Raw genomic sequence first — 12099 nt, 5'->3', positions numbered from 1 at the left:
GTGTTACATCTATTATTGAGTAAGCAGTAGGGGAGCCGACAGCCCTGAGAGGTCATACTTTCTGTTGGAACCAGAACTTGCTTCAGACATAGAAAAAAAAAATGGTTTCTAAGAAATACGAACAACTAAGAAGCCCTATTGTATTCTTTCTTGCTTGTTACACCCCTGTGTTAGCCAACCATTTCTGCTAAAAATGATGACATGGAAGGAAATGGAAAGATAAGGCAACTCATAGTTCTTTCAGTTAGAAAAGTGTTGGTAGAATGTACAAGTATCAAGAAGTGAAATATGAACCGTTGAGCTAGTTTTGTGCAGTTCTGTGTACTGCTGAGAGCAAAATACATAAACTTGTATGAGCTACTAAACACAAATTGTATAATTTTAGTGAATCTTTATATGAATTAAATGCTCTTATATTTGCATTTAAAACTGGTGTTGTACTGTGTGCAGATGAATAGTAAAATTCATGCTAATTATCTAAAATTTTATTTTTCTTTACTTAGAATTACATTAAAAAGCAAATAAAAACACCATGACATCATTGCTTTATATTAACATTTTAGTATAAACATAAAGCGTTATATGTTAGTAGCTTTACTAGAACTTCCCCCTGCTTTTTTTAATAAGGAGTACTACATTTTCATTTTGCACTGGATCCCCAAAATTATACTTGGTTCTGGGTGCAGAAGCTAGCTGGGAAAAATACAAAAAGAAAGGGATACAGAAAAGGGAAAGGAGAGAAAAGTATCCCCATTTGACCCAAAAGGCCAAGCTATAAAAAGAGGAGAGGGCTTTGACTTCCACCCTAATGTTTGCTGACATGTCTTTACTTGTTAGTCCATCTTTCCACACAAACGTTTCCTGGCACCCACCCATTAATCCTTTTGACAAGATGCTATATATTACCGCTGGATGGTGTGCAAAGTAGAGCTTCTGTCCTTGAATCAGAAAATATCTAGGCTTCCATCTCTTCAAAGAGTTACAGTTCTTCAGAAGAGGTCCTTCCTTCAATATTTTCTGAAAGACAAAAGGATGGTGTTGAGCAATGAGATCAATTCATAAGGTCATACCACTTGTTCTCTCAGATGGAAAAAGCAGGTATCTAGAAGGCTCTATCTTGTCACAGATCTGAGAAATGGCCTGAAGGCCAGGTGAGAACACAGTGAAGCTCGTTCAATCAGAGGAGACATTGGTTGCCCTTGGATTACTCATTCAGGATGATATAGGCTTCACATTTATCAGGCTACATGGCCCAAAAACCATGGAGAACATCTCTATTTGCAGTAGAGGATAGAGGGCAAGGACACGAACACATAAAGGTAAGACCAGCATTTCTAGGAAAGAATGTATGGTAGAGGAAAAAGCCTGTAAAGGCAGATTTTCAGGAAGTCTCCAGATTGTAGCTCTAGACAGGGCTTTTCTGTCAGCTCTTTTAGAGTGTTCCTTTTAGAATATTAAGTTGGATCATGTTCCTTCCTTGTTCACAAGCCTCCAATATCTTCTCAACACTTTTAGAGCCAAATCCAAAGTCCTTACCATGGTTTGTCTTCAATGGACTCATGATCTCATGAAGGAGCAAGCACATAAAAAGGACACCACAAGAAAACTACCTTCTGATTACTTTCTTTACATCTCATAGTCTAACTACTGATTTTTCAGTTACCTGCTGAACACACTGATCCCAACCAAGCATATAGTCTACTTACAATTTTCATCATTGAAGAAGTTCTCACTTAAGTTATAGAATACAAACCAACATGCAAGACTGCCATTTGGGAGAAGTACTCAACTCCACCAAGCAGGAACCAAACCCGTACTTAATGGACAAAGGGCCAGACTGAGTTTAAAAATCACAGGATCAAGGCTCTACCATGCATTTTATCTATCATTTAAATTAGCATTCACCATTGGGTGGCTGGAGAAGTGTTTTGTTTGGCCTACCTAGCGTTTTTCAAAGTTTTAAATTAGTTGGTAATACTTAAAAGGTAGAAGATTTCATATAAAAATGCAGGTTTCCTGTTTCTTTTTTTTTTTTTTTTTAAATTAGAACATCTGGTAACATTGAATTTACATTATCACATGGCAATGATATGCAGAAACTGAGTAGCAGCTGCTCCCTTCAGATGGCATGCCTGACAGCAGGAATTTGAATTTAGTTCCCTGATCTAAACAATTATTTGCCATTCCTGTTCTCCCAAATACACACACACACACACACACACACACACACACACACACACACACACGTACACATACTCATACATTTATACACTCTTCAATTCTCTAACCAATTGGATAGTACTAGTGGACAGAGCCTCTTTATCTCAACTGGAAAAAGTCAGTTCATAAGCAATCACAATTTATCTGAGCCTTCTTCATTACTTGTGGGAGTTTCATGGTTATTGTGACACCTTTGCGATGCAAAAGAATGGTGCTGAGAAGTCAGAACAAAGAGAACAATAAGACCTTGTGGGAAGTAGGGAGATTGCAGAAAGAGACTAAGAAATTATATTTAAATTGTTGAAATTGAGTCATCCAAGAGAAAACAACTTTTCTAAACATTAAGAATATATTGGGGCTGGGCTCAGTGGCTCACGCCTATAATCCTAGCACTGTGGGAGGCTGAGGTGGGTGGATCACGAGGTCAAGAGATCGAGAGCATCCTGGTCAACATGGTGAAACCCCATCTCTACTAAAAATACAAAAATTAGCTGGGCATGGTGGTGCACGCCTGTAATCCCAGCTACTGGGGAGGCTGAGGCAGGAGAATTGCTTGAACCCAGGAGGCGGAGGTTGTGGTGAACCGAGATTGTGCCATTGCACTCCAGCCTGTGTAATGAGAGCGAAACTCCGTCTCAAAAAAAAAAAAACGAATATATTGTTCCTTTCTGCTCTCTGGCCAGGTGGCCTAAAGTATATTTCTCACTAATGGCATTTGTTTTTTTGTATCCTAACCCTTTTGCCTCTATCCATATATTCCTCCACACTAAGTCTTCATAATACCTAGGCAGTCCTATTTACTCCTTTCTGCTAAAGACTTAAATTCCAAATTTTAACTGCTCCAAATCTGTACAAATGAATCTACACCCATTATCTCTGCCCTTTTCCCAATTTATTCTGCTCTGTCAAAATTATTAAATGCGTTCTTTACCTTTCTTATTTTGTCATATATAATGTTCCCTGTACCAGCTCATTTTACAGTTTTTGGTTGGCTACTTTTCCCTTCCCTCCATTTGCAGATTAAAGCTTTGCAGCTCAGACTGTAAGATATTTACACGAGTACATTCTCTTGGCCTGTTCTGAGAAGCACGTACCCTTAAAGAACCCATTTTTCAGGCATTGCAAGTCATAGGCTAGTAAACTAAAATTTCCCAGTTTATAACTTGTGAATATGATACCCCAGGAGGACTCAGATTTTAGCTTAGGCATTTGATAAGCTCTTTAATGATATTATTATGAGCAAGAAGGAGAAATGATTATCTTTGTTCAAGTTCCTACTTTATCTGCCTGTAGACCACATCCCATTTGCTGAGGAAACTCAGCAAATCATCCTGCTTGGTTATTCAGAGACTGCTCCCAAAAAATCAGTAACCTCCTTCAACTCAGGGGACCCCAACTAAGGTCTACCACTCAGGGGACCCTTAGAGACAATAGAGATATATAGGAATAAGTTTTCTATATCTCACTATAAATTAATAAAAATCTGAAATAGATTTTGATAAGATGTATAAGCCCCAGAGCAACAACTAGAAAAATAACTTTTAAAAATTATTAATACATTATAAATCAACAATTAAATACCACTACACATGTATTAGAATAGCTAAAACCCAATACAGTGACAATACCAAATGCTGGCAAGGATATGGAGCAACATGAATTCTCTTTCATTGCTAGTAGGAATGCAAAATGGTACAACTAGTTTGGAAGGCAGTTTGGCGGTTTCTTACAAAATCAAACATATGTCTACCAAATGATCTAGCAATTGAAATCTTTGCTATTTATCCAAATGCATTGAAAAGTTATGTCCACACAAAAGCCTGCACGTGAATGTTTACAGCAGTTTTATTCATAATTGCCAACACTTGGAAGCAACCAAGATGTCCTTCAGTAGGTGAATAGGTAAACAGACTGTGGTACATCCAGACAATGGAATGTTATCCAGCAATAAAAATAAATGCAATATAAAACCACAGAAAGACATGGAGGAGTTTTAAATGCATATTGCTAAGTAAAAGAAGTCAATCTGAAAAGGTTACATACTATATCAATTCAACTACATAACATTCTGGAAAAGGCAAGCCTATAGGGACAGTAAAAAAGCTCAGTGGCTGCCAGAAGTTCAAGGGCAGTTGAGAAGAGAAAATAGGTGGAGAATAGGGGATTTTTAGGGCAGTGAAAGTACTCTATATGATACTGTAATGGTGGCTACATGTCATTATACATTTGTCAAAACCCATAGAATGTACAAAACCAAGAATGAACGTTGATGTAAATGGTAGATTTTAGTTAATAATAAAAAATCAATATCGGCTCACCAATTGTAACAAATGCACTGCACAAATGCAAGATAATAAAATGCACAAATGTTAATAATAATAATAATAATTGTCTCAGGACCATGCTCAGTTTAGTTTAGTAGCCCCAAGCAGGGGAAACTGGGAGGGAGTGGGAGGGTATGTATGGGTACATTTTTTACTTTCCACTCAATTTTTCTATAAACCTAAAACTGCTTAAAAAATGGTCTATCATTTTTTTTAATAAGCAAGCAAAAATAGCCTGGGAATTCTGAAAAAGAAGAGTAGTGAAGAGGGAACTACCTGCTATTTAGGTTTGAAAACCTAGTATAAAGTTGTAATAATGAAAAAAATAATTCAAGGGGCTACAATGTTAAAATTATTAAAGGAACATAAACGTATACCCATGTGATATGGCAGGGGCATAAGTATGTGGAATGTTCATTGAAAAAGAAAGCAAAAACTTTGTCTACAACCTGGCTCTTTGGAAGAGTGGTTGTTTGAGTTCTTTAAGGGAAAAAGAGATGGCAGAAATGAAGTAATCTCTTTTTTAGCTGATACCCAAGGTCTGAGGGTATGAGAAGGGGAGAGTTTCAATGTGTGTATACCAGTGGAGATGAGGAGGATTTATTTCTGAAGTGGAGGATGATATTGTGAAGCTGCTTTCCAATAATAAATTATTATTATTATTATGAACACATCTTAGATCAAGTCTGGAATTACTCTCGCAGATATTATGGCTTGTCAACACGAAGTTTATAATACTTTGGCACCAGAACAGGGTTGGTAGCTTGTGGGAACTGACTTTCTTTTGCCTATCAAGTTACTTTGTTTCTGTCAAAAGCCAAATTGCCATCTGGAAACTGGAAACAGGAGGACACAGTCAACCATGACAAGAACAGAATGTCAAGGCTAGGGAGTAGGTAAGCTCTGTGGTTCTCAAATTGTTTAGCAAGATAAATTTCTTCACCAGGTTAAAAGACCCAAGAAGGCATTGTTAGAAAGGACCAAATGAAGTAGTATTGCCTTGAATAAGATACAATGAAGTTGAAACCTAGTTTTTGTTAATTAAGATTAGAATGCCATAATAAGAGTTCCTTAAGTTCTAAACAGAGGCTCTGTGTCATCAGCTCTGAACTTCTACAAATGCCCAAACCTGGATCTTGGAAAACGTAAAGTGCCTATAGTCTTTGACCTCTGTTATCCTTCAGGGAAACTTCCCTACTAACCCAATTACTATTTCTAAATAAACCATTGTTTATTTTGTAAAACCCCCCAAACCAATAGGCAGTCCCAGGAAGCCAGTTTGAACAGGCAGAAGCTAAAAATCACTCATTGATTGCCACAAGTTGATAAAATATGTGCATGCAAAACAATCTTTACCTGCTTGGGACTACTAAACTGAATAAGTTCCTGAGGCAAAAATTGGAAGAAGTAAGGAAACAAGCAAATGCATCCTGTGAAGGGAGGCATTGAAGGGACAGCCATTGCATGTCCCCTAAGATTTGCACGGGGCTTCCTGGTCCCTGGCTTCTTGCAGATAATATCATCTCATTGCCTTCTCACCACAACTATGCAGTGTCACGTCTGACTTCCAGACAGTAAATCTGAGGCTTAGGAATTTTCCCTTACTTTGTTCGAGTACCCACAATTACAAAATGTTAGTGGACTCTGTGCTTCCTCGTCCCATGATAAGAAAACTGGGAGGGCCTGGTTAATTAGTATGTACACAGCAGGGTGAACACAGACCCTGCCCCATCCCCCTGCCAAACTTTATCCTGAAAGACAAGATCATAGATTGCTAAGAATTAAAAAGTATTCTATGGACAGCTCTGACTATTCCACACTAGAACTCTTAATGAGCTTCCCTCAAAGTAGCAAATGGTAATCCTTGTTTTTCTGAAGACCTAACATTCAATGGTGGGTGAGAAGGGAGTTCTCCCGGTTTTTTAAAGTGATAGTCCAAGATTGACTTGGAAGAGTAGTTAGAATTCACATATCTACAGCACTTTGCAATTGATAAAGTGCTTTTGCTTTGGTTAAATCCTTTCATCAGCCCTCCGAAGCAGGTAGTGAAAGGCAGCTTCTAACGCAATTTTGTCCTACAAAAGACACCCTGAAATTAGTTTCATCAAGTGGCTTGCCCTAGGAAATAGTTGGAAGTTTTCCTCTCAAATAAGATAGCCCATGTTTGTTTTGCAGTTTTGAGACTTTGTAACATCTTGGAGTTAAAATAGTTGTCAGAAGAATGTATCTCTAATGTTATTACAAAAGGCAATGAGGAATGGGACTCTCTATGGGAAATTTTGATTGGCGGCCACATTTATAGGTACACAGCTATTTCATAAGAAGGGACACACATGTAATCCTCTTGGTCCAAGTTGCCACATTTCGGTGGCAATATCTGTGATGCTGCAGATAGAAAGAAGTTAGGAAGGGCTGTAGAATTCTTGTACATATTGAAATGCCATGTTACCACTTGGCGCTTATTAAACCACAGCACACTTCAGGCAGGCCTCCTGGACTTCCTGCCAGCTCTGTTCGACACAAAAACCCAAATAACATTATGGTTTCTACTATTAAACCCTCAAAGTTGATTATTTTGTGGTGAGAGTGAGTATGGTGCTAATTAGTCTATTGTCCCAAATTCAATTACCACAGAGATCAATTGGCTTCATTCAAATGCAAGAATGTAGTACTCCAAGGCATACGTAATTCAGGTCCTGTGTACAGTATTCACACAAAATGATCTTTGCCAAAACCATAGCAGCCTGTACAGAGAAAGTTAAAGCTTTGGAAAAGTCTGCTTCAGTTTCATTTTGAATCCTCTTTGATAAACCAATACCCAAATCCATTGATCCCAGAAACTCCCACACCCTGGCACAGGTAGTATCTCTCCCTGGTGCTCTCTATACCTCAACATGTATAGATTAATAAATTAATGAGGATAAGCATTTCCCTCACTCCATATTTATAAAACATGTTCTATAAAATATCTCACCGGAGTCTGTAAAGCAGCCCAATTTCCTGTATATAATTAACACCCGCCTGCTGCTTAATTGGGAAAGGGCAAGTACAGCTGCTGCTGTGACCTTTTCCTTTGCTTCTCCCAAGTTCCCAAAGCTTCTACTATCTGCTACATCTGTTCTTCTGTCACTTGGTGCATTTTTTTTAAGAGACAAGGTCTTGCTCTGTTGCTCAGGCTGAAGTGCAGTGGCGCAATCATGACTCACTGTAACCACAAACTCCTCGCTCAAGTAATCCCCTTGCTTCAGCCTCTTGAGTAGTTGAGACTACAGGTGCCTGCCACCACGTCTGGCTAATTTTTTAATCTTTTTGTAAAGACAGAGTCTTGCTATGTTGCTTAGGCTGGTCTTGAACTCCTGGGCTCAAGCAATACTCCCACATCTGTAATCCCATTACAGAATTGAGCCACCATGCCCAGCCTGCTTGGTGCATTTTTGATGCATAAGGCTTTAGGGAATTCTTTACCTTTTCCTAGCGAAAGAGTCCACTGGTATATAAACAAGTTGAATTCCACCCCCACCCAATAAAAAAGTAGGCAAACATCATGACATGCACCGCTACCTGTTATTAGCTGGCTGCTCTTCTGTTTTAATTTCTCTTGTTGCTCTTGTGTGGGAGGCTGGATAAGTTGGGGGATGAGTAGGCTATCACTCCCCAAGTGAGAACTGAACTATTATTGGCATAACTGAAAAGGCCAGCTTTCTGTCTATGACTCCTTCAGTCCAAAGACCTGGAACATCTATTCTCTTTGCTTGGGTTGAAGTGCTGGGAAGAAAGCCGTTTCCTAACACTGGCTTGCCAAAGTTGATTCAAAGCAACTGTGTTTGATTTGGTTAAAATGCAACTCCGGGTGCTTTAGGCTTTAGAAAGGTCAGACCCACTGCTTCACTGAAAGCTTTACATTCCCCAGGGTCCTGTTGACATGGCAGGAGTCAGACAGACTGGCTCCAGCACTTACTAGCTGTGTAACCTTGGGTAAATCGCTTAAACTCTCTGAGCCTCAATTTCCTTGTCAGATGAGGATACCTTCAGAGCACGTGCCTGCCACTCTAAGTCCCTTGTCTCCTGTGGATTGTGGATGCAAGGGCTGCTGCCATCTCTCCACTCATGCCACTACTGGATTCTTCCCCTCTGACTGTCTAAGGGCTGCAGCAGCAGGATGAGGAATAGGATGACCGACTGTCCTGGTTTTCCCAGGAGTTTCAGCACTATAATCAGGAGAGTCTTGGGCAAACTGAGAAGCCAGATTTTTCTACTATGCAGGTCTGCAAGGACTGTATCTGCAAATCTCCTTCCACTGCTTCCTGTGCTAAGGAAGAGCTATAGATGAACATCGGTGTCCCATTCTCTACCAATGAAATAGAAGAAAGTTAAGCATGATGTTATATGTATTTATTTAAACAGTTCCCTATTGAAAGACAGTGGTTTCCAATCTTATTTTATTACCAATGACACTGCAAGAACTCTGTATATACATGTCATTTTGCACTGGTGTGAGTACATTGATAAAACAAATATCAAGTCTTGATGACTTTAAAGTCCACGGGGGGCTGGGCGTGGTGGTTCATGCCTGTAATCCCAGCACTTTGGGAGGCCAAGGTGGGTGGATTCCTGAGCTCAGGAGTTCGAAACCAGCCTGGGCAACATGGTGAAACCTGTCTCTGCTAAAATACAAAAAAATAGCTGGGCGTGGTAGGGGTGCCTATAGTCCCAGTTACTCTAGAGGCTGAGGCAGGAGAATTGCTTGAACTAGGGAGGCGGAGGTTGCAGTGAACCAAGATCACACCACTGCACTCTAGCCTGGGCAAGAGAGCAAGACTCTGTTTTTTAAAAAACAAAACAACAACAACAAAAAAAAACTAGTCCACTGGGACCATAGACCCTAAACACCTGTAAGTTTTGGGGGAGCCAAAAACATAGAAACAGGAAATCCAGTGAAAGAACAAATTTCTCAGCCCCTTCCTCCTTCCTCTTTTCTATTAGTGGAGTTTCCTAGGAAGGATAAGGACCACTAATTGTTTGGGGGATGGGGAGGAGGTGACCAATGTGAGCCCAGGCTGACAAAGTACAGAAAGTGGTAACCTGGCCCTTAGTAATTGACCTGGTACTAGCTGCATCCAGGAAGGAGGAAGAGCTCTGCTGTGCCCTCCGAGAACTACACATAGGTTTGAATGCTGGATTTGCTGCCTACTAACTGTGCAGCCTTGAACAAGGCATTTCACTGCTATGAGGGGCCACTGTTAAGTTGGTAGGATAGAGATACAAGCTCTGGTCTCTGTTAGTTCAAAGTCTGTTCTCATGCCACAAAACTGACCTTTTAACTTTCTGAGCTAACTTTGACTTTAGCAATGAGTAATCTTAGATCTCCCCACCCTGTTAGATTATGAAAATAATGCTCCAAGAGGGGCTGTGCTTACTCAAGTCAAAAAGCAAATTAGTGGTAGAGTGCTGGGCCTCAGGCCACCGTATTTCAGTTTTGTCGGGACTCCTCACTGACCTCCCTCAGGTGAGTGAAGGTGCTGTATAACAGCAACCACTGAGTTTTCTCTGTATTGGGAATGCCTCCTGGAATATGTGCACAGTTACAGAGTTCCAGGGGAATAGCATGGAATGGGATGTGAGGAAACCAGAAGGAAGATGGGTAAGATCAAAAGGAAGGGCTGGGTAAGAACTTTGTGAGTTTGAGGAGAAAAATGGCTTATGACAAGGCTGCCTGCAGAAGGTTGACTTTGCTCCACAAATGCAGGGAAGACTCAAGGTTCTGAGTAGGTGAAAGAGGACTGTTTCTGGAGCACTGGGGAGCCAAAAGCCTAGAAACAGGAAATCCAGTAAAAGGGATAGTGTAAGTGGAAGCTTCATGGGAGACTCTTACAGCTACAGCAGTAGTTGCTGTTTGCCTGGAAAAGGAGTTTTGTGGTTACACAAAGTCCCTCCAAAAAGATACCAGGGTATCTTGGACCCTGGCCCTTAACCTAAGCAAGATCACAGAGGTCAGGACATCAATTAGCTTATCTAGTGCCACCATCTTACAAAAAGTGACAAAACAATGCCTGCTTCCAATTGTCTTCTTTTCCATCGTTTTACCTGACTGTTAGCTACCAGAGACAAAGCTAACATTCTGTGGATGTTTATTCTCTCAGGGACACTTCCCTCACTGCTTCTAACTAACCCTGGGCTCCCACCACCAAGCAACGTACCCTGTTTATCCTAACCATCTACTATGAGAGCAGTGGCTCCTGTTGTGACTCTGGTGATGGCCCTCATTAGAAGCAGCAGGAGCAGCAATTTCTTCTCTAAGTTTCTCTTCATCCCTCTTTCTCCAAAGGAAAATATTTGTTTCTGGCTGACAAATGCCTGCGATTTGCCCTTGCTTTACATGCATTATCTTATTTAATGCCCACGGCAATAGTCCTGTGAGGGAAGTGAAAAGTTGAGGATTAGAGAGGTTAAGTGTCTAGTTCTAAGTCACAGTGAATAGCAGAGCTGGGGTTTGAAGGCTGATTTTTTTTTTACTCTACTGCCTCTCCCCACCCTACTCCCATACCAAATAACCATATGATGATAGTTATTATGATCTGACTTGGGTGTCAGATCTAACTTAGGGATCACTTCAGTTCACTTCTTTTTTCCCCAGGGGCCACTATTTCACCCAGCAGGAAAAGCCATGGACCAGTGATGTCTGCGGATTCTCACTGGTTAGCTAAATTTCTTGAAGGGAACCATGTACTGCAAATGCTTTCACAAATAGGGAGGGGGAAAAAAATCACAGTCCTTTAGAGAGGTACCTGAAATGTCATAATCCCAAATTTTGCATATGGTAACACTTTGTAACAATATGCTGGACCATGCTTGGGAGCTTCTAAATCTGGAGGCTTTAGCCTTCAGAGGTATTTAAAAGTGCTTGCAACCTAAGGCCAAAAAGGAAGGTTGTAAATAAGCAAATACAGTCATATCTCACTTAAAGACAGAGATATGTTCTGAGAAATGCATCATTAGGCCATTTCATCATTGTGCAAACATCAGAATATGCTTACACAAACCTAGATGGTATAGCCTACTACACAACTAGGCTATATGGCATAGACTATTGCTACAAAGCTGTATAGCATATTACTGTACTGTAGGCAATTGAAACACAATGGTATTTCTATATGTAAACATAGAAAAGGTACAGTAAATATTCAATATTATAATCTTCTGGGACCACCATAGTATAAGAGGTTCATCATTGACTGAGACATTGTTATGCAGCGCATGCCTGAATGTAGCTTATTTGGCTACAACTCACTCAAACAGCAAAGCATAGAAACTCAATTTTGGTGCCTTCTGTGCTCTGGTTTTTAAAAGTACCCATCTCTTTCCAATTATGGCTTTAAATGTCTTTTAAAATGTGGTGATGGTGAGCCCACATCACCTAACCACATGTACTTAAGAAGTACCTGTTTACTCCTGAGCTGGGGAGATTGTTTTATTGCTAAACGGACCCATGCAGACAGCCATCTGAAGGCCTGAATAATACTTAAGAATAAATTCACTAAAAAGTCCTCTGGGGACT

General features: G+C 40.2%; 1 protein-coding gene across 1 annotated transcript in view; it reads right to left on the bottom strand.

Annotated features, from left to right (window-relative positions):
- Nucleotides 1-12099, bottom strand: part of DGKK (diacylglycerol kinase kappa) — a 98327-nt gene that overhangs the window by 56036 nt on the left and 30192 nt on the right. The window contains exon 3 of the mRNA XM_037733375.1: nucleotides 907-1017. Within this exon, the coding sequence (XP_037589303.1) occupies nucleotides 907-1017 (111 nt within the window). The remainder of the gene's footprint in view (nucleotides 1-906; nucleotides 1018-12099) is intronic.

The sequence above is a fragment of the Cebus imitator genome, unplaced genomic scaffold (genome assembly GCF_001604975.1).
Source record: "Cebus imitator isolate Cc_AM_T3 unplaced genomic scaffold, Cebus_imitator-1.0 Scaffold520, whole genome shotgun sequence".
Lineage (NCBI taxonomy): Eukaryota > Metazoa > Chordata > Mammalia > Primates > Cebidae > Cebus > Cebus imitator.
This window is presented reverse-complemented; position numbering and strand designations above follow the sequence as displayed.